This window comes from Chionomys nivalis, chromosome 12 (genome assembly GCF_950005125.1).
Source record: "Chionomys nivalis chromosome 12, mChiNiv1.1, whole genome shotgun sequence".
NCBI lineage: Eukaryota > Metazoa > Chordata > Mammalia > Rodentia > Cricetidae > Chionomys > Chionomys nivalis.
In genome coordinates this window covers 65064328-65090654 of record NC_080097.1, presented here as the reverse complement: position 1 = coordinate 65090654, position 26327 = coordinate 65064328, and the positions used below count along the sequence as shown (strand labels likewise).

Sequence of the window (26327 nt, the reverse complement as noted above, 5' to 3'; positions counted from 1 at the left end):
CCTTGCCCATACATCCTCCACACAGTGGTGTAAGGTCCAGCCCTCCTACACGACAGCTAAAGCCCCAACCCATTTCTATGTGACCAAATGTGGTGGCTACTGCCTGCCTTTATTTGACCTCTCAACGCTTCCTATATACTGGGTTCTCCCTTCAGTATTTCCTCCCATCGGCTTTTTAGACATGCCATCCCAGACCTGGCCCTTTCTCTCTGGACCAGTGGTCTCTCTCTCAGTGCTTCCTCTCCTCTCCTGTATTTACTTGATGCTTAAAGGCTGGAAAGTTGCTCGACTGAGGCTCCTGGTTCTTCTTGCTTTACAAACTCCCTAATGTGTGCTCACCTATGTCCAAGGTATACACTGCTCTACTTTTGACAGTGGTTTCAGATTTATTCCAAGAGTCTTTGAAGCAAACGCCTAACCCCGTGACCTACTTAGCTAATGTAAACACGCCAGCTTCCCTTATAAACCTGTTTGTTTCTCCAGTGTTTCTGATGCTATACTGTTCTTCACTTTAGAAACACCTCAACTGCGCTAGCTTTTCTTTCTACCACCACCGCTCGCCCAAGCCAAACTATTCAGTCTCACTGGGCTGCTCTAGCAGTCTTATGTCCGCCGCACCTCAGTATCGTGTGCGATGGTTCTGCTGGGCTTAGAGCTACCGTCTCCCAGGGGCCGTACAATGATGACCGAGATTCTTAACACCATCTAGAAAATCTTTAACATTTGCCTGCTGCCTATTCCTGCAAGGCCCTACCGAACTGTTCTTTTGACCTCCTATACCCTTTTTCTGCAGTCTTCAGAAGTACTGTTTCCTCTGCGCCTGCTGCCACCCACAAAAATCCTTAGTGTCTGCTGTCAGCGTTCCATGAGAACATTCTCTGGTACCTAGCCTCTTCTGACTGGATTACAGCCATTGTTATAAGCTCCAAGTTACACAGATTTCTCACCTGATTTAAGAGCTGGCATATCAGGTGAATTTGCACTTTGGAATAAGTTCTGTCCTATAATTAAAATAAACAATACAATGTCAGTGAGGAAAATGAAGTCATCCTTGATATTCAACACCTAGACAGCAGAGATACCTTGAAAAAACATGGGCTTTTAATTTCCCTCAGTCAACCATGGAAAAGCCAATGCTCACGATGCCTTTCATCATTTATTTATTTATTTATTTATTTATTTATTTATTTATTTTATTGTTCTTGGTGGAAGGCACTCTGCACATAGAGGTCAGAGGACAACTTTCTACAGTCAGTTCTATCTACCTTTTGGTGTGCTCTGGAGGTGGCACTCAGGTGGCCAGCATGGCATGGCAAGCGCCATCACCTGCTGAGCCCCTTAGCTTTCATTACTTGAAAACATATCTCACCATGGTTGTGTGGCTCCGGCCTTTCTTCTGGAACAGTCTCTTCTCTTTCTTCAGTGTCTTCTTCAACTTGATTTCTGGCCCGTGGCTGACCCCATTCTGTAGTGGCATGACTGTAACTGAAGAGTAATAGCATGGTTCCGTAAGTGACAAACACAAGACCGATTCCACATCCAGGACAGTAAAAGAAAAGTTCAATAGCTGTTGTTCTTTTACCCAGCATTCAGTTTCTTTCTGAAATCCTCTTCTTTCTCTTCTTCCGTCTGGGTTTCTGCCAACTCAGCTGCCTTCTCTGCAGCGAGCTCACTAAGTTTTTGAGCCAATATTAATTTCCGAGAGCGAGAAGCATACTTAATGGCTAAGTTCACAGCATTTTGAGTCATTAGACTGGCCAGTTCCACACAGCGAAATTCTCGTTCCAGTTTACAAGAAAGCTAATGGGGAGAATCACAATCAAATCATGGTTAAGTAGAACTCAGAAAAATAAAAAGCTGACAGGACTGGCAAACAGAACGTCTTCTGGGTGCACTGCCTCACTGCTTCACGTCCACAAAACTGAAAAGCGTCTTGTATTCATGGTGGGCGGGCTTGACGCCCGCAGCATTTCTCGGTGGCGTAAATGAATCAAATAGCAGTGCATTTACCACAGCAGCTTAGACCCACCGAAACACGACACATTTCAGGTGTTAGCTATACTGGATGACAGCTGTCCTTCAAAATTCAAATGTAGTTCTCCTAAGTTTTTCCTGCACCATCAATCCCAATAGGGCAGGGAATTTTAAAGAGCAAATTAAAACAAAGACCGGTTATTACTTTGCTCAGAACTGGCAAACAGATGCTTCCACGTGAATTTGGATGGGAGAAGTAGGCACCCTTAAGATTTCATGTATGTCTATGATCTTCAGCTACCAGAAACAGCCATACAATCTCTAAATTACCATTTGCAATTTTTATGTCTGTAATACAAACAGTGGGATGGCTCAGTGGTTACGAATAAAGGGCTTCAGTAGGCCTGCGCAAGGCAAACACAGCTGTCAGGCCTTGCCCTTTCCCCTTTCCTCCTCCTCGCTAAACCACAGATTATATTTCTGAAGCTAGTCACCAAGGTCTAGCCCCTTATTTCACCACTTCCTCTTCCTGAGCCTAACTACCAATCAATGTATTGAAGGTTAGCAATCAAAAGCCCACCTTTTCGCTACCCTAATTAACGTGCTCAATTAAAATAAACCAACTCACCCTAACACAGGGCTTCCCTTTTTCCACTGATAAACTTACATTTGACTATGAGCCACGACTGTCTCCTTCCATCCAGAGGCGGTCCTTTGTCCAACCAGGACAAATATACCTTCCCCTCTCCCTCATCCTCTGTCTCCTGTCTTTGTCTCTTATTCCTTGCCCTTTGACCCTCTGGGGCAAATAAATCTCCTAGATAATGAGAACTTGGTCTTGGGGTATCCTGTGTCAATTCCAGTTCTTTCAAAGAACACTTGCTGCTCTTAAACGAATGTTCTTCCTCCTCCTCAGGCCTTTCTGACCACCAGGCACTCACATGGTGGTACACATACACACATGCAGACAAGTACTCGTTCGCATAAAATAAAAATAAATATTAAAAAGGAAGACAAGGAGGAAGAACAACAACATTCATGCAATAAGTCTTAGAAAATACTAGTTCTTCTTTTTGGCTTGAATTCTGAAAATTCAGCACATGACAACCCAAGCTCGAAATGAGCTCCTGACACTCTGAAGGACACTAGGAGTCTTGGAACTCATGGTGCAGGAGCATTTTGTGATTTACACCCCTGACCTATGAGCATGAAGCTCTACATATTCACCTGAGCCTCCCCAAGAGTGCTGGTACCTAAGTCCAGAGCAGTACTTCTAGTCAAGGCGGAACTCTGACTCAGAGGGCAGTGCAGTTTTCCCTCAAAGGTCAGCAGTGCACACCCAGTTGAAAGACATGGGATTACATACATGGACATCCAGTGGAAAGACATGGGATTACACACATGGACATCCAGTGGAAAGACATGGGATTACACACATGGACATCCAGTGGAAAGACATGGGATTACACACATGGACACTCAGTGGAAAGACATGGGATTACACACATGGACATCCAGTGGAAAGACATGGGATTACACACATGGACATCCAGTGGAAAGACATGGGATTACACACATGGACACTCAGTGGAAAGACATGGATTACAAACATGGACATCCAGTGGAAAGACGTGGGATTACACACATGGACACTCAGTGGAAAGACATGGATTACAAACATGGACATCCAGTGGAAAGACGTGGGATTACACACATGGACACTCAGTGGAAAGACATGAATTACAAACATGGACACTCAGTGGAAAGACAAGGGATTACACACATGGACACTCAGTGGAGAGACAAGGGATTACACACATGGACACTCAGTGGACAGACAAGGGATTACACACATGGACACTCAGTGGAGAGACAAGGGATTACACACATGGACACTCAGTGGAGAGACAAGGGATTACACACATGGACACTCAGTGGAGAGACAAGGGATTACATGCCTTCCAACAAACAAACCTGACACGGTAGCAACAAACCTTAAGAGACCCTGCTCCAAAAATACACGCAGTGAAGAACCCGAGGCACACCAAACCTGGCCAGTGGTGAGGACAACAGGCTGGGAAATTCAAGTGCCTAAGGACATGCTTAAAGCTGTCCAACCCTGGAGATCTAGAACAGACCACACCTAAAGTTGTGTTGTGGCGCAAACAAGCAGGAGTCACAAAGGCTCTCAGACTGCGAGTCATGGGGAGCACCTGCTGGAGCGGAGCACCTGCTGGAGCACAGCACCAGGAAAGCCTACTCTCCACCTATGGCCTTAGCTACAGGGCAACATTTCAACTGTACCATCAAGAGAGAGATGAAACTTTAAGGGAAAAAATTAAATCTATGAATCCTAGATGGTAAATGTAGTGTTTATTAAGTATCTTTAAGAAATATTACCTAGGGCTGGGCATGGTGATACACACCTTTGCTCACTCGGGGGGCAGAGACAGGCTGGTCTCTGTGAGTTCGATGCCAGGTTGGTCTACAGAGTGAGTTCCAGGACAGCCAGGGCTACACAGAGAAACACCCTGTCTTAAAGTTAAAAAAGATCTCAAGCTAAGAAAATAACTAAACTCTGTTTCAGCATATTTTACTCACCGCAAGCATTTTCATCAGAAGTTCTTGCTGCTCTTTTACCGCCTGATTTTTAGTGCCCTCTTCATACTCATAGCCGTTTTTAGCCAAGTAATCAAGGTAGTTGTGAAACAGGACCGAATGCCAAAACTGTTCCTGCAAAACAGATCAAAGCGCATCAAATTACCATCCCCGTAACACCCACCCCTCAAGGATCAGGTCCATCTTAAGACACCAGTTTTAAAATATTTTCTGAAAAACTCCTTTCTATATAAACTTATTTTACAACTCTAATTTCAATGTGCATTATAGCTTAGCTTTATGGTCTAGTTTTTATTTTATTTTTTTTAAAAAAAAAGGTGTCTATGTGTGTATGTGTATAAGACTGTGATTTCTTATATTAGTACTCAGAGAACTTGGAAAACTAGTTCCTAGACAACTTGCTTTCTAACTCGAATGACTAATTGCAAGGTTTCCAAAGTCTTTTACGACAACGGGCTAGGTCTAGAGTCCGATGAGTTTACGGTCAGAGTGCAGCAGGCTGACCTGACCCTACTCGGGAAGGTCTAGCTCTGGTAAGGCCCTCCCAGTCATAACCAAGTCCTTAGCAGAGAGCCCTGGAAGCTGTGGCAGCAACCACAGGTGGCCGTGGGATCGCAAGCAGTGCCCCACTGCATTATTTATAATGCAGTATCACAGTGTAGTAATACTCAACACTGGCCACGGTGATGACTTAAATCTTCTCTGTCACAGGTATTAACTATCACATGTAGAGCACTAAGACATCCACATACCTCCATTTGGCCTTTCTCTGTGGCACTCTGACAGTAAGGAAGCTTAAAGGACAATATGGCCACGGCGGGACGTGGAAGGGTGGGAGGGAACCGAGAACCTTTACAAGGGATGCACCTGTCAGTGAAAAAAGTTCCACCTTAAAGACGTTCTACAGTATCACAAAATCCACTAAACTAAAAACTTTTCAGGAATTCAGAACTATGAGCGGTAATACTATTCTAAGAGGCCTGGAGATTTCAGATGTCTTATAAACAATCCTAGTATTACTAAAAGTCCACCGGAGAAATTAAGAAGCAGCCACACTCACAAATGTGCTCATTTACATGTCCCTTTGTCACAAGATGTCATGACATATGCACACGAGATGTGTGACAGTCAGCACAAGAGAGACACAAATGTGAGCCGGGCGGTGGTGGCGCTCGCCTTTAATCCCAGCACTCGGGAGGCAGAGGCAGGCGGATCTCTGTGAGTTCGAGACCAGCCTGGTCTACAGAGTTAGTTCCAGGACAGCAAGAACTACACTGTCTACAATATCTCAAAACAAAAAATAAAAAACACAAACTAATTTTATCCTCTAACAGTCAATGGACACTACTTATTTGTGACATGGACTGTTCTATGTGCACTACTTAACAAAACCATCTCATCTTCCCAGCAATTCTGGGACGAGCACTTTCTGTCTCAGAGCTGAGAGGAAATCCCTAAGTCTGACAGTATGACCTGGCTACACGGCAGGCAGGCGGCATGACCCATGACTCAGAGACTTGGACCTTGACATCACATTGCCCTTCCAGAGTAACAACCCACACCGTCTTTACCACAAACACCAAGAGCAAACCGAAGCCCTGAGAAGTTTTAATGAATCTTTCTGGTACAAGGGCAGTTAAGTTTCCTTAAACACAGTAGGAGACTACCGCAGAAAGAAAGCCGTAGGATTTCTTCTCCGGTCTGCAGTTATCTCCAGCCACACAGAGGGAAACAATCACCTCTAAATCGGTGTAAATGAACAGACGGCGGTACAAGTTAGCCTCTCAGCACTTGGGAGCCTGAGGCACAAAGACCACGAGTTTGAAGCCAGCCAGTCTCAAATCCTTACGAGGCTCTCAAAAAAAGAAGAGGGGAAGAGGAAGCAGCAGCAGCAATGACTGAGGAGCAGTTTTTAACCTCTGAAGTCTGTTTCTTCAGAATAAAACCAAGGAAAGTATGAAAACAGCCTGTCTCAATGCACAAAACTAAATACAATTTCATTTTCTTCTTCCCTTTCTGTTTTTGAGCCACAGTCACAAACACACAGCCCAGGCTGACCCTGAAGTCCCAATTCTCCAACTCCACCATGCTAGTAGAAATACAGTCTTCATAAGCAAACTTTTCATTGCTGGGATTAAAGGTGTGCACAGCCTCCACCCGGATTAAGTGTTTGTTTTTTCAAGCTGTATTTATTTTGTGTGTATGAGTATTATGTACACCACCTTCATGTCCATGGAGTTCAGAAGAGGGTCCCCTGGAACTGGAGTATGGATGGTTGTGAGCCACCATATGAATGAGCACTGGAAATCCAAGAGTCCGGGTTCCCCGTAAGAGAGCTCTCAATGGCGGAGCCACTCCTCCAGCCCCCAAAGGCTGACTTCTTAGCACCTCAGTGTTTCAAATGTGTGCGGCTACCCCGAATGTGGTGCAGACCTGCAGTTCTAGCGCTTCGGTGGAAATCGGGAGTTCAAGGCTATCCATGATTACACGGTGATCCGAGCTCAGTTTGGGCTACGTGAGATTCAATTTCAAGAAAACCACAATCATTGCTAAATTCAAAATTTTTATTCTAAATTATGAGTATGGCCGAGAGTGGATTTGTGCAAATATGTAAGGTGCTCAAGGAGGCTAGAAGACTGCACTGGATCCCCTGGAGCTACGGCTGTAGTTGCACATCTTCAATCTTAGCACGTTAGAGGCAAAACAGGTGCTCTCTGAGTTCTGGGCCAGCCTGGTCTACGCTGCCTCAAATAATAAGATGAAACATTCAATAACAAAATGAGTCATCTTAACTTTAGTAACTAGAGAGGCTAGCAAAATCCCTTATGGGTTCAAACCATAAGCTCCTATTGATAGCTTTATGTTCAGAAATGGAAACACAAGAAATTTCCAAGGACAATCACACATCCTAACACTGATTAAAAAGTTAACTAATGCAGTCTCAAAAACACAACAAAACACAGCGTCTCATTATGTAACCCTGACAGACCTGCAACTTGCTTCGAAGACCAGATTGACCTCAAACTCAAGAGATCCAGCAGCTTCTGCCTCCTGAGTGCTGTGCCACCACACCCAGACTTTTCTTTAAAAAAATGGCATTTTTCCCTGTACTGAAGATGAAATTCGGGGTGTCTCCTACATGGTAAGCAAGAATTACAAGTATTACTACTAAATCATATCCCCAGCCAACTAATATAGCTTATAATACTAAATATATCAACAATGGAATTCTGCAGATTCTAGGCAAATATGAAAATAAGCATTGAAACCTTTATGGTTTTCTATTAAATTCAATTTTGCATTGTCTGAAAAGGCTGTATTTTATCTTCTCAAATCCCCATACTGTGGACTACACCCCACCCCAAACACTCCTGCTTTTGTCTCATGATCTGCCTAGAGATGCCAGGAATAGAATATAGGAATTCCTGTCTCTAGAGATACCTTATTCTGGATATTTTGCAAGTGGAATCAAACAATATATAGTCCTTTAAGACCTGATTTCTTTCACTTAGCATAATTTTTCCCAGGCTCATTTACATTATAAGTATGTATCAGTAATTTATAACTTTCTACAGCCCGATAACATAGATAGATCACATTTTAATTGTCCTTTTAGCAGTCAGCACATGAAAAGCAAATACATACACTTACAGATGTGCTCGCTTCGGCAGCACATACACTAAAAATACACGTATAACGTCTCAGAGGAAGCTGGAGCCAGGCACAGCACTCTAAGTGTGGATCCCAGCATTCAGGAGACAGAGGTGGGAGGACTGCCTGAATTAGAAGCCAGACTCAGTTCTACAGCGATCCAAAATCACTCTCTGCACTCTGTGATAGCCCACCTCAGCTGCTGGGGATTCTCATGGATCCCAACCACCCAGTAGTGATCAGATTTCCCTTTGCAGTGCTCTCGTATGTTACAGACAGGAGTCCACGTGTTCCCAAGCCCTCTGTTAAGCATTCGAACACAGCCTTCGGAATCCACGTAACAGGGGGTACCTAAATAACCAACAACAAAGAAATCACTTGAAAACACAGCTATGCACTGTTAAATAAACCTCCAAAAATACACACCAAGGATTCAACTTTCATTTCAAAAGCAAAAGGTGGAGGACATAATTCAGGGTTGCTTTCTGCAAGATTTTCATTACCACACAGACCCAACTGAAGAAAACCCTGACTCTGACTAAAATTTATTTTAAAAAACAAAAACAAAAAAGCAACAGTTTCAGTGAAAACTATGCCCCCTGCTGGAATATAATAGTAATTATTTTTAAGTCAATTCAACTTTTCAAAAAGTTCAAACATACATCTGAAGTCTCCTGGTTACGAAAGATACAATAATCAGCACTTGCTCTAAGGTGATGCTTTGGTTCTGTTTTTATGCTTCTTTTCTCTAATGGTCTAATTACTGTTCTGTCAAAAGCTCCCAGGTACGTGATTCTTAGGAAAAGAGAGAGAACATCACTGTTGCCCACCTACTGTTGCTCCTCAGAAGATATGTATCCCTTTTCTTATATTTTCCATAGGTGCTAGATCTGGTTGGCACTTGGGGAAAGGAAAAGCTAAAGAAATGGAGGCTACTCAGGGCAGTATTATTCCGGCATAAAGAACCAGTAACATTCCAACAGAAACGGCTGATAAGTTAAAGATGAACCAAGGTTTTCAAGTAAACGAAATGGCCAATGAAGGGCATACATCCCTAGTAAGCTATATTTAAGTCCTTGAGAGAGCTAGCAGATGCTTAAATAAGTCACCTGTCATAAACCACTGTCATAGGTCAGTAATAGAACTCCAAGAGAAATATCATGTGACCCATTAACGTAACTTTTAATCTTATATAGTACTTGTTTGTTTTTGTTTTTCGAGACAGGGTTTCTCTGTGTAACAGCCCTAGCTGTCCTAGAACTAGCTCCTGTAAACCAGGCTGGCATTGAACTCACAGAGATCTGTCTGCCTCTACCTCCCAAGTGCTGGGATTAAAGGCATGCACCACCATCACCCAGCTTTATGTAGTACTTTTAAACAAGAAATTTTAACATTTAATCATATATGGCCAAAATATTATGACTTAACATGTATGTAGTCAATGCAAATTCTCAGAGTTTTTTGATATTCCCTTTTTTAATACTAGTCTTTAAAATTCAGTATTCTATTTCTATATCTCAATTCAGATTGGCCACATTTCAAGTGTTCAAGGGCCATATATAGATTAAACACAATTTTAGAAACTTTCTAACTTATGTATAGAATTTACTGGAAAAGACATAATTTTATTAATGATTTGTATCTTCTACTTGCTATGTAACAAATAAATACTAGGAAACATAGTTTTCCAGAGTCGGAGAAATGGCTGACTGGGTGTGAGCACTAGCTGCTCTTTCAGAGGACTACAGTTTGGTTCTCAAGGCACACAGAGGTGGCGCACAACCACCTCTAACTATAGCTCCAGGGAATACGATGTCCTCCTCTGGATCCCATGGGCACACACATACACATAATTAAATTTTAATATAAACAGTATTTTTAAGTAAACACTAAAATAATAAAGTTATTTTCTTCTTGAAATGTCTTTATTATAAAGAAAGGAAATGCTCTTGCCTTCAGCAGAAAACCCCAGCCACGCAAGGTAGGACTTCCTTGTAAGAGGAAGAGGGTCGCCATGCAGAACCTGTTTTTTCTTTTGCCCCAACTCTAGCAGCTGAACTCCAAGACACTGATCTCCATCAAACCCTGTACCTAGAGAAATGCACCAGAGGTTATTCAGCCATAGTCACGTCTAAATTATATTCTGAAATTAATTTACAACACATTCTTAAAACAGCACTATCTTTATAGTTAACCCAGATGAGAATCATTCTGATACGTTGAGAAACAGATTAATAACTACACTGTGTATAAAGTGGTACTCGTTCACTCAAGCACATCTGTGGAGAACATAATCGGTACTATTCCCTGGTCACGATCTTGGACTACATAATGTAGAAAGGGAACTGAGCAACATGCATCCATCACTTTCTGCTTCCTGACTATGGATATAATGTAACCAGGTAATTTAATAAACCTGGTTGCCTTTACACCCCACCATGACGGACTGTGCCAGAGTAAACCCTTTCTCCCTCGAGTTGCTTATATCACGTGCTCTATACCATTATCATCATTATCATTATTGGTTTTTCAAGACAGGGTTTCTCTGTGTAGCCCTGGCTGTCCTGGGGTTCTCTGTTGACCAAGCTGGCCTCGAACTCAGAGATCCACCTGCCTCTCTGCCTCCCGAGTGCTGAGATCAAAGGCGTGTGCCACCACCACCCCACTCAGGTACTGTATCACAGCAACAGGAAAAGAAACTAAAACAGGGCCATTCAGAAATAGTTGGATACTCTGTCCCAAAACTCCTATCAGACAAGGCTGGCCTTGGCTCTTAAGAGATCCGCCTGCCTCTGCTCCCAAGTGCTGGGACTGAGCATGCACCACCACTGCCTGGCTTCATTCATCATTTTTTTACAAGACTAAGATAGCAAGTTTTACAATCAAGCATCCTGACACAATCTAACCAGAGACACTTATTTGAGGAATGAAACAAAAGGAGATCAGTAACAACAAAAACAGCTCAAATAGCTTCCAGTTTACTCAAGCGATATTATCATATAAGAAAAGGAAAACCTACCTCTATGGTAAACAATGCAAAGCTGTTCTCCGTGTCCTGCCATTGACACCACGGGTCCGGGAAGGCAGAAGATTTCTTTCTGAACGCCTCCAATAGTAAACAATCGAAGGAGCAAGGCAGTAGTAGCAGCAGCAGCCCACCCTTGACCAAGACATATGGCTTCAATATCTTCACTCTGAGGCATATCTACTATCCACTCCTTGCTTGAATCCCAAGAACTGAAGTGCAGGCAATGAAGCTTGCTAAAAAAAAATAAAACAAGCCAGAAACAATTGAATTTTTATATTCTTTTACTTCCCGAAACAGGATTTGTCCATGCAGCCCTGGCTACTCTACAACTCGCTCTGTAGACCAGGCTGGCCTCGAACTCACAGAGACCCGCCTGCCTCTGCCTCCTGAGTGCTGGGATAAAGGCGTGCAGCTATGTGCTATTTTTATATATAACTAACCATGATGCCAAAGTTTATTTTTCTATTTTATTACTACAATTGATTTTAAAGAAAATAATCATGAAGTTCATTTGGGGGAGGGGAGTGTGCAATGTGCATGTCTGGTGCCAGGGATACAACCACTGCCCTGAAGGTGACAAACACTCCGTGACTGTGTTACATCCCACGCTCATGAGATAAACTTAAAATAAGTTACATTAAATCTGTTGACTCATATTTTGAAGGATATTTAAAGACAGAAGAACATATTTACAAGATATTAGATGTAAAATATGAGGTAAGGGTCATCAAGTGTTTCTGTTCCATAAAGTGCACACAGAACAACAACCAAGACTTTAAACAAGTTAGAAAGTATCAAAACTTTTTAAGCAGCAGTTTTCATTAAAACAAGAATTAACATGTACGACCAAAGAGAGAGAAAGAAAAAGCAATCAGATATCACCAGTAAAACTATTGACACTGCTAAAAGCTGATGTACTCCCTGTCTCTTCTCTCTATGCATTCGGAATGCAGGCAGCACCCAAATTTGGTATCAGAAGAAATATTATTCTCTGAATACTAATTTTAAAACAAAAAGGAAATATACAGAGCTGTGCTATCTGTCTACCTATCAAATCACGTAAACTAGTTAACAATCCATTAAACAAAAAGAAAAACTTGCTAAATACTACATTTTGATGTCACCTTCCTTTTTAAAAATTATTTTTCAAAGAAAGATTTCAAATCTAATCTATGACAAAGCAAACAAAAATACTGAGGCCAGCAATAATCCAAGACTAGGACTGAATTAATTATAAGAAATATAAAAAATTTTTCAGATAATAAAAAATAATCTATACTCTAAAGTAGTAGTTACTCACAAGTATACACCAATCTGTCAAATCATCAACCTGAAGTATGGTTACATTTTCTTGTATATAAATTATTGAAAAGGAGGTTTCATACAAAACGAGGTCAAGGATACACACCATATTATTAATTCTAGGAGAATTCTAAAGGGAATTCAGGGGAACTAAGGGAACTGTCATTTTCTGAACGTTCTACGAATGTTACATTAATAGTAATAGCAGTAACAACAAAAAACATAATCTCACCTCTCTTGAATTAGAAGTCACACCCTATCATTTTCACACGCAGAAGATGCAACGAGGAGACAACTAAGAGCAAAATATATTCTGAGCTGTACTGGTGCTTACACCCAAGCCTAGTTTCTGGTATTCCATAGTATAAAAGACACAACTTGATCTAGCACACAACAATGCCAGATTCCCCCCATACCTTGCTAATTCGTCAGTGCTTTCACATGCCAACAGAACAGCTTCATGGGAAAGAGTTCCCATTGTGTAGTTGAAAGCGTTCGATAGGTGTGTTGCATGATGGATGGAGGTGTCGTGGAATTCCACATCTATGGCACTGTCCTGATCATCGTTATAGCAACGAATAATCCCAACAGAGTTCCACACCTACGAGTACGTAAGACCAGTTGAGAAAAACAAACTCCTAAGGCCATGTTACAGGAGCACTGACCAAGTACTATCCAGAGGTACCACGTTTTATCTAACTCAGCACAGCTTCAGAAAACAGTGGTAATTTCAGAGCTATAATGACTAATTATTCTTTCCTTTATAAAAAGTCACATAATCAATTAACAAATGGAATACTTAACATTTTAAAAATGACATAACACAATTGAAAAAGCACTTATCCAAACCATTAAATTCTTAAAAATTAATACCTCAAACTTTGAGTTTCTACACAAAGATATAAATGCAACATTTATTTTTCTATTCAAATAACTGGTTACAGGATAAATATACAAACTGTAACACAACATAAACTGGTACCATTTGGAAAGTTTGTCTTCTACTGATGTAAACTACAGACTCACACTTGGTCCTGGCCTGTCAGTCTTTCTTTTCGGTGTATTTGAGTGTTTTTCCTACATGTATGTATATGCACCATGTTCATGTCTGGTGCCACCAAGGCCAGAAGAGCATGTTAACATAGCTATAAATAAAATATTGGCACTAAGATGTATTGCTTGATGAGAATTATTAACAAAGTTTTATGATGAAATACCTCCTTTTGTATTTATACTAAAATGTAAGCCAAGACCAGGTCTTCGGTAAAAACATCTAACAACATTTGCAGAAAGAAAAACATCGGATAAATAACAAATAACATCCTGAACTTTCAAGCTCTCAAACTTGAAGCAAATGCTAATATTTTCATTAATCAACTCAAGAAACATCTTAATGCTCACTGTGTTATACCTTGTTTTAAATACTAAGATATTAGGTTCTCTATTCTAATTTTTAAAAATTTAAAAAGTTTTATGTGTGTGGGTTTTTAATCTGCGTGTAATGTCTGTGTACCACTGTAGAGGTCAAAAGAAGATATTCAGTTCCCTAAGACTGGAATTACAGACAGTTGTGAGCTGCCACTTTGGCTGGGCAATTGAATCTAGCTAGCACTCATAACTACTGAGCCCCTAAGATACTAACTAGTTTTAAAAAAGAACAAGCTCGCTGGGCGGCGGTGGTAGTGGTGGTTACACCTTTAATTCCAGCACACAAGAGGCAGACGCAGGCAAATTTGAGGCCAGCCTGGTCTACAGAGCAAGTCTAGAACAGCCAGGACTGTTACACAGAGAAACCCTGTCTCAAAAAACCAAAAAGGAAAAAAAAAGTGTTATATAAAAAATATAGCTAGGCATGACGGTACACACCTATAATCCTAGCACTCAGGAAGCAAAGGCAGGAGGCTATCACAAATTTGAGGTCAACCTGGTCTACATAGTGAGTACTAGGCTACTCATTGAGATTCTGAGGAATAAGGTTTAGAAATATTCCAAGAAGTATTACAAGACATACAGTCATATTTTTGTTATTTTATTTTGCAAAACAGAATTAACAAAATTTTCAATAGTAATACTGAAATAAGATTAAAAAAATTTTAGTTAACCATGAAATAAACCTACCATAAAATTACATCAATCAAAATGCTCTAGCCTAAGCAAGGTTTTTTAAAGTCAAAATTATTTTATGATAATTGTGTAAAATGATTTTCAACAAAATCATTCCAAGAAGTACCCTTAGTATAATCTTTGCAGATACATAAAATTTATAACTTGAAATTTCCTGAGTCATAATCTTTTTTTTCTTTTAAATTAAAAATCTCTGCCTTCTCCCCGCCTCCCTTTTCCCTCCCCCTCCCTTAAGCAAGGTTTTTAAAATTATTTTTGGATCTTTCAAATAAACTGTAGGGGAAACAATGCTTGAAGAATTACTTGAAAGTCAGGTGTAGCTGAAGGCTTACCATGAATCTGTGAGAGAGATGCAAGGGTGTAGAACTGGGCTGGAATGGCTTCTGTCGAGGTGTTGGCATGGGTCCATCATAGAATGGCCTTTGGGATTTTGTAAGGGGAAGATTATGAATACTGCCTGCCTGGTCATCTTCCCCTTCCTCTTTAAGAAGACCAGTGTTTAGCATTGTAGCATCTACAGAACAAAGAAGTATAAGACAATCATAATTAACAACCTAGAAAAGGAAAAGCGTTATGAAGAGCAGAGGGCGTTCCTGCATTTCTCAGGCTGACACACTACTCGTCTCTTCCAGCACGTTAAGAAATGGAGCAATGATGCAAACGTCCAGGGAGACAGAACACACGGTGCCTTATGTCAGTCTAGGCAACGACACCAAACTCTGTTAATAGTCAGTTACAGTAAAAATACTCATTTTGCCAATTCTTGATTTCTATAAATCAGTTTTTATTTCTTTTTTAAAACATTCTGGGTAGACCAGCAAGATGACTATGCAACTAAAGCTTCTTGCTGTGCAAACCTGGTAACCTGACTTTGATTCTGAGAATCCACAGAAAGGTAGAGGGAGAGAACCAACTCCATGCATGCTGTGACGTGCACATGCACGAATCATAATTTTCTTAGACTGAACCCAGATTGTTAGCCTTAATAGACAGGCACTTATACCCAATAAGCAATCTTGCTGGACCAGTTTTTGTAATTTAGTTTTGTGTATCTTTGAGCGCAGATACGCATACGCCATGGCACACGTGGAGGTCAGAGGATAACACTGGGAAGTGAGTTCTCTCCTGCTGTCTTGTGGGACTTCGGGTGGTGAGGTTGGGCATAAGAGCCTCTATCCTTGGAGCTAGACTTCTCTCTAACTTTTCTGTTGTCAATGTCGTTGAGTTAATCTCTATTATTTCCTATTTGTTTGGAGTATAACTTATTTTATAGTTTGTTAGAAAGACTTAGATGGCTGACTTGAAAATTTTTAACATAGGATTTAGAATGCAGTTCTAAACACTAATTAAGTCATCTGATAGTTTTTCTATTTATTTATTTATTTATTTATTTATTTATTTATTTATTTATTTATTATGTATACAATATTTTATCTGTGTGTATGCCTGCAGGCCAGAAGAGGGCACCAGACCCCATTGCAGATGGTTGTGAGCCACCATGTAGTTGCTGGGAATTGAACTCAGGACCTTGGGAAAGGCAGGCAATGCTCTTAACCTCTGAGCCATCTCTCCAGCCCCGCTATCTGATAGTTTTGATAACATCTGGAAAACTAATAGCAAGGGGATTATCACACGCGCAAAGTCAAATTCATACCAGCTGAGTTTTCATCATCTCCCAGGACATGACTTCTCCGTCTGAGACGATCCGCAGCCAGCATGAGGTCATCGTCCTCATCCTCATCATTTATAATTCCTTTTGGAAAAGAAGGCATCTCAACCGCATTGTCATTTAGAAAATCGCCAGCGCTACTTGTATCATCTCCGTCAAAAAGATCATTGTAATCCTTTTCCACTCTACTAGACACCTTGAAAAATCAAATTAGAACATATTAGTAAATGACGTAAAAACACAATCAGGCAAAAGGAGGCTCTTTTTCTTTTGCTGTTAATGTGGTGCCAGAGATAAATCCAGTTCCTTGCACATAAATGTATAGCCTTGATTTCCAGAGGCAACCTCTTTGTGATTTTGGGTTTTTGAGACACTGTCCCATATATCCCATGTTGGCCTCAAACTCACTATGCCACTGAGTGAACTTGCTGCCTCTACCTGGCAAGTGCTGGGACTACTACAGACAACCAAACACACCTGGCTCCTAAAGACATGTTCAAACTCTGCCAAGCACGTTCCTATGATTTAAAGTGACTAGCCAATACACTGATTCTAGGTGCTCTGTACTCTGGGGACAGGCCAGGTGTACGGACAGTCAGCAAACACCATTCGCAGGAAGCCTCCTGAAGTGCTATCACCATGTAGCACTGCTAAGTCAGCCTGCTCACCCTGCACCTCTTTTTCAGACACCGCTAAAGGACAAGGTCCTTCCCCTGACACTCCGGCTCGCTCGGCTGCTCTCCAGACCCCCAACCATCCTCACAACCTCCCACAGCTGCCTGCTGACCTCCATGCCTGATTTAAAGGCATGACTCTCTTCTACATCTCCCTCGAGGTTCCCAGCAACTGCTGGGAGTTCCCACTATTGTTTTCCTTTCTAACTCTAAAGATAGTCCTCAAACTTCCTTCTAAGTCCATTTTAACTTGTTTTATTAATAAAACTAAGAACCCACAAAAGGGAACCCCAATTTCCTCAATAACATGTAGAGACCATGAAAGGACATGGAGTCCACGAGAAAGCCTGTGGTAAAGGAGGGCCAGAGGGGCAGAAAAGGGGGGCAGGTTTTGAAGTTCAACACTGACAGCACCCACCCTGCAGAAGAAAGCTGGAATCTGGGAGGAACAAGAGCGAGGTCACTGGAACTTAAGATGCCCTTTCCAAACATACTGGAAATATTCCACCACACTATCAAGGGAATTCTTCTTATGAATTCACATCACAGTCCCCTCTGTGAAAACCTCAGAATGTTCTCTCAAGACATAACATTTTCAATGCAAAATAAATCTTTAAGTGGGCAGGGTCCACATGTGACTCAATGAGGATCCTGAATTTTTGTTGTTGTTTTTGTTTTTTGAGACATGGTTTCTCTGTGTAGCCCTGGCTGTCCTGGAACTCCTTCTGTAGACCAGGCTGGCCTTGAACTCACAAAGATCCACCTGCCTCTGTCTCTGAGTGCTGGGACTAAGTGTGTGCTGCCAAGCTGCCTAGCCGAGAGCTTGAATTTTAAATTGTGCTTTCTTTGAATGTTCTTATAGGATGCAGTTCTTTTTAAGTATAGGGTAAAAGAGACAACTGGACCAGGAAACCAACCAATCACTGAGCACCCTGACTCTGAACCCAGAGTCAGAGAAAAAAAACACCCCCTGTATTTGAGACCTGGGCCAGGGAGAGAAACATCTTTACCTCTGAATCCAGGGTTGCCAGCTCAGAGCAGGCTGGGAGCTCAGAGGACCAAGCAGAGAAGCCAGGTGAAGCTTGGAAGAGCGGAGCTAATTCAGGGCAGAAAAGGTTGATAAGCCAGTTGAGACCTGTCTCGGTAATTAAATCTTATTTTTTATTTATTTTGTTTGTTGTTTTTCGAGACAGGGTTTCTCTGCCTATCTCTGGCTGTCCTAGAACTTACTCTGTAGCCCAAGCTGGCGTCAAACTCAGAGAGATCCTCCTGCCTCTGCCTCTGCCTCTGCCTCCCTGAGTGCTGGGGTTAAAGGCGTGCGCCACCACCATCAGGCTCAGTTATAAATCTTAAGTCTTAGTTCTAAAACATTTATCTAACGATTCTCATACAAAATGCAAAAGTAGTATTTTACAAAAAATTACAAAGTAATAAAAAAGAAAAAAACAAGAAAATCATTTAGAAAAGCATTTAATGGATCAAACAAAGCTTCCTTGTAAAATATGTGAGAAATTTAGGTTGAACAGATGTAAATAGCTTTATTACAGATGATTACTGAACATCTAAGATAGAAACAAAAGCTGTAATTTCACAAGAAAATAAGGCGGTTTACTTTATTTCCTAAATCCACACCGCTGCAGAAACAGTACACATTACCTTACTGCTCGACATCTTGCCACTGAGGTCGCAAACATTCTCCAGGATCCCAAGGTTCCCTTCCACATCAGTGTAACAGATTCGACCACAAGTAGGATGCCAGGCCAGGCCACAAACCGCATAACCTTTCTCGTGTTTCACCCTAAAAATGAAAAAGTAGGCTCTTTTAAAATCACAGTCACTGGACTAGAGAATGTAATTCAGTAGTAGAGTCCTTGCCTAGAAGCATTCAATCTTCAGCACCATCCAAAACCAAATAAAAACTACATTTCTTTACTTTCTAGGTAAATCTGAACAAAAAGAAATTACACAGTACTGGAGATGGCTCAGTGTGTAAGGACTCTTGTCACCAAGCCCGAGTTTGACCTCCAGAACCCTCACGATGCGAGAACTGACTCATGCAATATCTTCTGAGCTCTATAGTACACTCCAACACGCATGCTCTCTCCAGTGTGCACACACACAATGAGTAAATAAACAAATAAATAAATAAATGGTTTTCATCATCTAAGAGCTATTTTCATTCTGATTAACAGTCAAAATGGGCAAATATTTTCTAATAAAACAAAAACAATAAATTGTACCTTTCCATGCAGTCTTTGGTTTCCACATTCCAAACTACAATTAAGCCATTAATAGTACCTGCAGCCAAATACTGCCCACAGGGAGACCAGGTAACTATATTGAGTGTCTACAAAGAAACAGTTAATAATAATGTATATTTAGAAACTACCCACTTTATTACCCCCAAATAGCTTTAAATCTCTAGTCTATATTATTCTAATTACATTTTAAATGGCAATAAAGTGTATTTATTTTTAACCTTTTTAAATAATCTTCAGCTATTAGCATATGTTGTTTTGCTAGGGAAGAAGAAATTAGTACCTGCCTAATTCTTAACAATGAAATATAACAGTAAAAAACAATGTTAACATCCTGAAGAGAAAAAAAGAATCCCCTCTAAGATTCACCACCAAATGAAGACACCAGTAAATGAAGTGAACCTTAGCAAGTCACTGTTGCTACCCTAAGCCTTGAACCGCAAAAACATACTTAAGTATAAATAGTGAATGAATAGAGATCAGTAATTTTGACCTAAAATTTGATAGAAATGAGGAAATAAGAGACAGAGACAGAATAAGAAAAATAACAAGGTGTTGGAGAGGTGGTTCAGTGGTTAGGGGCACTGGCTGCTTTTAGAAGAGGACCAGGTTTGGCTCTGCGCACCCACATGGCAGCTTACAACCATGCAGAACTCCAGTGCCAGGGGTTCACAGCCCTCTTCTGGTCTCCTCAGGCTCCAGGCAAATACACACCACTTAAAAAATAACAAAAACAAAAAACAAAAACGTACACTTAAAGAAGAATAAATTTAGCCAGGCGTGGTGGCATACGTTTCTAATCCCAGTGAGGCTGAGGCAGGTGGATTTCTTTTCTTTTTCTTGGTTTGTTTTGAGACAGACAGGGTTTCTCTGTAGCTTTGGAGCCTGTCCTGGAACTAGCTCTTATAAACCAAGCTGGCCTTGAACTCAGAGATCCTCCTGCCTCTGCCTCCTGAGTGCTGAGATTAAAGGCGTGCGCCACCACCGCCTGGCGAGGCGGGTAGATTTCTATAAATTAAATGCCAGCCTGGTCTGCATAGAGAACTCAAGGCAGAAAGGGCTATGTGGTGAGACCCTGTGGCGGTCTTAAAGAAACAGCCCCCAAAGCGAGTGGCACTATTAGGTTTGGTCTTGTTGGAGGAAGTGTGTCACTGTGGAGGCGGGCTTGGCAGTCTCAAATATACTCAAGCCACGCCCAGTAAGACAGACCCCTTCCTGCGAGTCGAGATGTAGGACTCTCATTACTTCTCCAGCATCGTGTCTCCTGCATGCCACCATGCTGCGCCAGGATAATGGACTAAACTGAAAATGTGGGCCACCCAAATTAAACGTTTTCCTTTATAAGAGTGGCTGTGGTCATGGTCTCTTCACAGCAACAGAAACCCTAACTAAGACAGGTCCTGCCTAAAAATAAATAAATCTTAAAAAAAAAAACCCTAACAATCTCTCAACTAAAGTTCTAGAGACTAGATTCATAAGTCTTATTGAAATTTACAATAAAAATTCAAGAATAATTTACTCTAATATCAAGCTAAGGGTAACTTTACTTTCTATAAATTTATTTATATACCTATATACCTTTTATTTTTATGTGTATGGCGATTTTGCCTGAATGTTTGCCTGTGTAACACAAGAGGGCATCAGATACCCTGAAACTACAGTTTCTTATGGTTGTGAGCTGCCATGTAGGTGCTGGGAATCAAGCCTGGGTTCTCTGAAAGCAGCCAGTGATCTTAAGCCCCGAGTCATCTCTCCAGCCCACATGCTTCCTCTGACAACTGTTTTAGTAGAGTGCATTCAGTTCTTGCTATAGCTACTGTTCCACTACATAGTCACTTACAAACCCACCTGAGAGATAGAACTATCTGAAAGATCAAATGGATTAGTCCAAGTTTCTCTTTTGTACAGCTTCACAGATTTTTCCACAGGAACTGCTAATAACTATTGGGAAAGACAAACAAAGTTACATAAATACAATTTGCAGAGCTAATTGCAAAGCTAATCTAGGTAAACTCACAAGACACAAGAGCAAATTTGAATTTCAATTCCTATTAATAAAACTCAAAATAAGTCACATGATTTGAAATTTTGATATGAAAAAATAAAAATGAGTGACCATCCATCTATAACTTTCAATGAAAAACAAAGCAATAGTATAGTAGCTACTGCATATAATAAATGCCATGCTTGTGTGAGTGAGAGAGAGCAAGCCACCTCGGTGCACACAGAGAGGCCAGAGGACAACCTGGAGGAGTCTGTTCTTCTTCCATCTAGTTAGGTTCTGTGGTTCAAACTCAGGCTGTCAGGCTTGTCAGCATAAAGACATCCCACTGGCCTCTGCCTCCTGAGTGTTGGAATTAAAGATGTGTGCCACCACAGAAAACAAAGCTAGTCTATTTCTAAAGACTTTCTTGTATTTTTTTAAGATTTATTTAATTTTATTGTGTGTATATTTTATCTATTTGCATGTCTGTGCCACTTGCATGCCTGATGCCCATAGAGGCCAGAGGTGAGGGTCGGATGCCCTGGAACTGGAGTTACAGATGCCTGTTAACCACTTGTAATTGCCGGGAATTGAAGCTGGGTCCTCTGAGAGAGCAGGTAGTGTTCTAAAGTGTTGAGCCATCTCTCCCACCTTAGAATCTACCCTTCTTATATCTAAAAATCCATCTCATTTGTTGCTAGGAAATAAAGGCAGAGTCCTCGATTTTTTTAATTTTTAAAAGTACATTTACATTAATTAATTTATTTTGTGTGTGTGCATGTGCAGCAGTTGGTCTTCTCCTCCCAGGTGTGTCTAGAGGATAAAATTCAGGTAGTCAAACCTGGCAGCAAGAACCTTTACCTGTTGACCATCTCACTGGCTCTATAAAACTTTTAATGTCTTGAGAAGAAAATGAAATCAACTTCTTGTTTAGTATATTCTTCCAAGAAACAGGTAAGTAGAAAAAATAAAACCACAGAAGGTCTGGGAGATACTGAGTGAAAGAACATGCTTTAACTACACAAGGTCCAGGACTTAGGAAGAAAAACAACCACAAAAAAACAGCACTATCAAAACACTGAAAAAACAAAAAGTGCACCAGGCAGTGGTAGCACACACTCCCAATCCCAGCACTCGGGAGGCAGAGGCAGGCGGATCTCTGGGAGTTCAAGGCCAGTCTGGTCCACAGAGTGAGTTCCAGGACAGGCTCCAAAGCTACGCAGAGAAACCCTGTCTCATTACCCCCTCCAAGAAAAAAAAAACAAAAAAAAAAACAAAAATAAAGACCCAAGCATTTTTTTTCTATATTTAGAAAAGGTTAATAGAGTGAGACTGAACTGGGCGGTGGTGGTGCACAGCACTTGGGAGCCAGGGACAGGGGGATCTCTGTTATTTCAAGGACTGCCTGTTTACAGAGTGAATTCTGGGACCACCAAGGCTATGCAGAGAAAACCTGTCTTGAAAAAAAAAATTAAAAAGTGGGGCTGAAGAGAGAGTGCAGCATTTAAAAGTACTGGCTGCTCTTGCTGAGCCTGGGTTTGATTCCCAGAAGCTCACAGCAGTCTGTAACTCCAGCCCAAGGGGATTCAATGCCCTTTTCTGGTCCACTCAAGCACCAGGCATGCAAGTAAAACATGCAAACAAAGAAATTAATTAGCTAAAAATCTAATAACATATTTTACTTTTAAGTAGCATATAAGATATCATCATGGAATTATTTTTTAAAAAATACACAGACTGCTTCATGAGTCTGCATGTCATCCCTGCACAGGGACCATCCTAAGATTCTCTGTATCGTCCCAGTTTTAGTAAATGTACTACCAAAGTGAATTTCCACTCTTAAGTGTTCACTCAGCTCATGGCGGCTAAGTGTGGTTATACATGCCTATAACCCCAGCATTCAGAAAGAGGCAGGAGACTTCTGACTTCTGGACTACATAGCCCTGTGTCAAAGGAAAAATATCTTCAAGATTCAAAAGGAAGGGTCTGTCCTGAAAGTCTCTCCAAATCAGAACCAGTCCTACTCATAATGGCAAATATAAGCAGACTATAAAAATTCATGAGCCGGCTGCATGTGAGCCCGTGATCCTAATACTCAGACGCAGAAGCATGAGTTTAAGGTCTTCCCTAGCTACACAGCAAGCTTGATCATGAGCCCTTTCCCAAAATAAAAAAGAATACATCAACATACATGCATGTGCGTGAATATATACATTTAAGTATTCATGTATAGTGATGTCTTTATTAATAAGTATTAACAGTCTAGCTATAGCTACTACTTTGTAGTTTGAGAGTTTGTACTTAATGCATCTTAAAGTCTATTTCATAAGAACATGGAACATAGTCCTCTAATCGTCAGAGAGAATCTAACTTTTAGGAGTACCAACATTTATCTAACCAGTTGCCTATAAATAAATCCCCAAGACATTTGCAATCTCATAGGACGGTATAATTTCTGTTATACACATATTGTAGTGCACAGGTATAAGTATACCTATAGATTATGCCTAAAAGCAGCACTGAGTCATTTATTCTGGGCAAGACTTCCATATCTCTTCAACACTGCAAATAATCCTGTTTCAGAATTGTTCCATTAGTGTTAATGAATAGGAAAATATAGGAATTCATGTAAACATATACCTTGAAAAGATCTATCCTTTGACTTTTACGAGTCCAAAGGAGTAATCATACTCTCTTGGCATGTGTTATTGCTCGTAGAGCCATCTTGCCAGTCCACACCCTAACTTTTCATATTCTTTCTAAAAATTGTCCGCTGTCCTCTCTGCAAGCATGTTATGGCATGCATGCATACATGCAAACATCACATTCATATACACAATAAAATTATTAAAAGTTAAAACATTTCTTGAAGCATTTCAGTATTATTTGACTTAAGAATTCTAAATGATATAATACAAATAAAATTATAATAAAAAAACCAAACTTCTCACATTAAAAATTAACAAGGACTGAAAGTGTTGCTTACTTTCCCGGCTCCGGGCTGCCACGCGAGTCTGCAGATGGACCTGGCATTCACAACATCATTGCACTTTTGTAGGACTGGCCAACTAATAGCACATGTCTGTTTTTTAAAAAAGAAAATTTACTCCTCTTCATCAAAATTTCTCTCAAAATTGAGGTAAAACAGACTTAACAGGTGGTTTTTTCCATTTGTTATGTCTTGGGAAAATGCAACTTAATAAATTTTAACTGTCACAACTAATTACCTATTCTGTTTTAAGTCCTTCAGATACACGAAGAGTACAAACTTTACCCAGGAGCACTCTCTGTGCACATTAAACAAACATGACTCTCACAAATCAAAAAGCCCAGAAAAGGCCTTCAATAAATTAAACATGTCAACAAAAATAAATAAATCTTGCCGGGCGATGGTGGCGCACGCCTTTAATCCCAGCACTCGGGAGGCAGAGGCAGGCGGATCTCTGTGAGTTCGAGACCAGCCTGGTTTACAGAGCTAGTTCCAGGACAGGCTCCAAAACCACAGAGAAACCCTGTCTCGAAAAAAACCAAAAAAAAAAAAAAATAAAAAAAATAAAAAAAATAAATAAATAAATCTTGAAAGGTCTGCCATAAAATAGTAAGGCATCAAAGTTATCAAAGTCAGAACTACTTCCTTCAAGACTTCAGGCAGGAACTGTGGCTACTGAGGCCTACCTGTGAAGGATATTTCCCTTATCAGCCACAGTATCTGTAAGGTCACAAACCCACTGACTGCCTCAGGGAGACCACACTGTTCCCTCTGCCCAACCAGAGAGCGTTTTAAAAAACGTGTACCAGGCGTGGTTCTATGTCACTCTCCAAGTCAAGTGTGGCTTCTGTCTTATTTGTTTCTCTATCAGCAACATCTAATACAAGGCCCCAGGTAGAGTAGCTATCCTCTAAATATATAATGACCTAACTGCCCCTTTACTATGAGTTAGTGTCAAAGAAATTACTGCTCAACATATTTATGTATATATAAGATTATCCTGGAATAATGAAAGCAATGTTTAATGCTACTCAAAGGGAACAGATTACAAAGATAAATAATTACTTGGATCAATAAGATACTATAACACCAAAAATATCATAGAAATGGGCAAAATGCTTTAAATGTAAATTTTCTAATTTACCTGATCAGAAACATTCCATACTCTGACAGTTCCATCACAACTAGATGATGCCTGCAGAAATAAACAATGTATTTTTCTATAATTACAGACATACCACATAGAAACTGGTTCAATTGAGTTAAAACAAGCCTTTGACCAATAGGGTAAATATTTCTACCAATTCTCCCATAGCTTTAAACACACTGAAGAAAATGAAAAGGGAATGAAAGGCTTACCAGAAAGATATCTTTAGGATCAAAAGACAGACTTAAAACAGGGGCATCGTGTCCTCTAAATGCTTGCTGCTGGCTGTTATCCATCACGTCCACAACTTTGACCAGAAAATCACTACAAACAGTTAAAAGGAATCACATGAGTATTTACAATACAAAAGTCTCTCGTATGATGTGGCTTGAGCATTTCAGAACAAGAGCGAATGCTGGAACACTGTTAAAACAACAGAGTGTCACCCACATTCAATAACTTGACCTTTCATTTCATTCAATAAAAATGCTGAAAAATACAGTCAAAACTTCTTACCTTTTAAAATAAAAGCACTGCCTACGTGGCTTCTCTAGATACTTCTAAGGTATTATTGCTAATCTAATTAATAGTTGCAACCATTTTAGAAAGTTCTATCACATCCCATCTCAGCAATCCAACAAGTTTGTTGGTTTTTTTTTGTTTTTTTTTTTCTTTTTTTTCACCTATAAGGAGAATTAAAAGATTCTTCAGAAACCAGGTATGGTATGGTGGTGCATACTTTTAAACCCAGTAGAGGTCAGCCTGGTCTACAGAGGGAATTGGATTGCCAGGCCTACACAGAGAAACCCTGTCTCAACAAACAGAGAGAGATAGAGATAGAGATAGAGATAGAGATAGAGATAGAGATAGAGATAGAGAGAGAGAGAGAGAGAGAGAGAGAGAGAGAG

At 40.5% G+C, this 26327-nt stretch overlaps 1 protein-coding gene and 1 non-coding gene across 2 annotated transcripts in view; both read right to left on the bottom strand.

The window, feature by feature from the left end:
* The window catches only part of Wdhd1 (WD repeat and HMG-box DNA binding protein 1), a 35843-nt gene that overhangs the window by 4978 nt on the left and 4538 nt on the right, over positions 1–26327 (bottom strand). The window contains exons 4-20 of the mRNA XM_057786826.1: positions 25632–25743; positions 25417–25467; positions 24270–24365; positions 21148–21240; positions 19282–19388; positions 18698–18839; positions 16353–16563; positions 15031–15212; positions 12991–13175; positions 11264–11505; positions 10198–10335; positions 8439–8595; positions 5346–5460; positions 4576–4707; positions 1583–1800; positions 1370–1485; positions 948–1001 (exon numbers count right to left, since the gene is read on the bottom strand). Coding sequence (XP_057642809.1) covers positions 948–1001; positions 1370–1485; positions 1583–1800; positions 4576–4707; positions 5346–5460; positions 8439–8595; positions 10198–10335; positions 11264–11505; positions 12991–13175; positions 15031–15212; positions 16353–16563; positions 18698–18839; positions 19282–19388; positions 21148–21240; positions 24270–24365; positions 25417–25467; positions 25632–25743 — 2351 coding nt within the window. The remainder of the gene's footprint in view (positions 1–947; positions 1002–1369; positions 1486–1582; positions 1801–4575; positions 4708–5345; positions 5461–8438; positions 8596–10197; positions 10336–11263; positions 11506–12990; positions 13176–15030; positions 15213–16352; positions 16564–18697; positions 18840–19281; positions 19389–21147; positions 21241–24269; positions 24366–25416; positions 25468–25631; positions 25744–26327) is intronic.
* On the bottom strand, positions 23010–23112 carry LOC130885382 (U6 spliceosomal RNA). Its single transcript, XR_009058151.1, has one exon. It is a non-coding gene; the product is annotated as a U6 spliceosomal RNA (small nuclear RNA).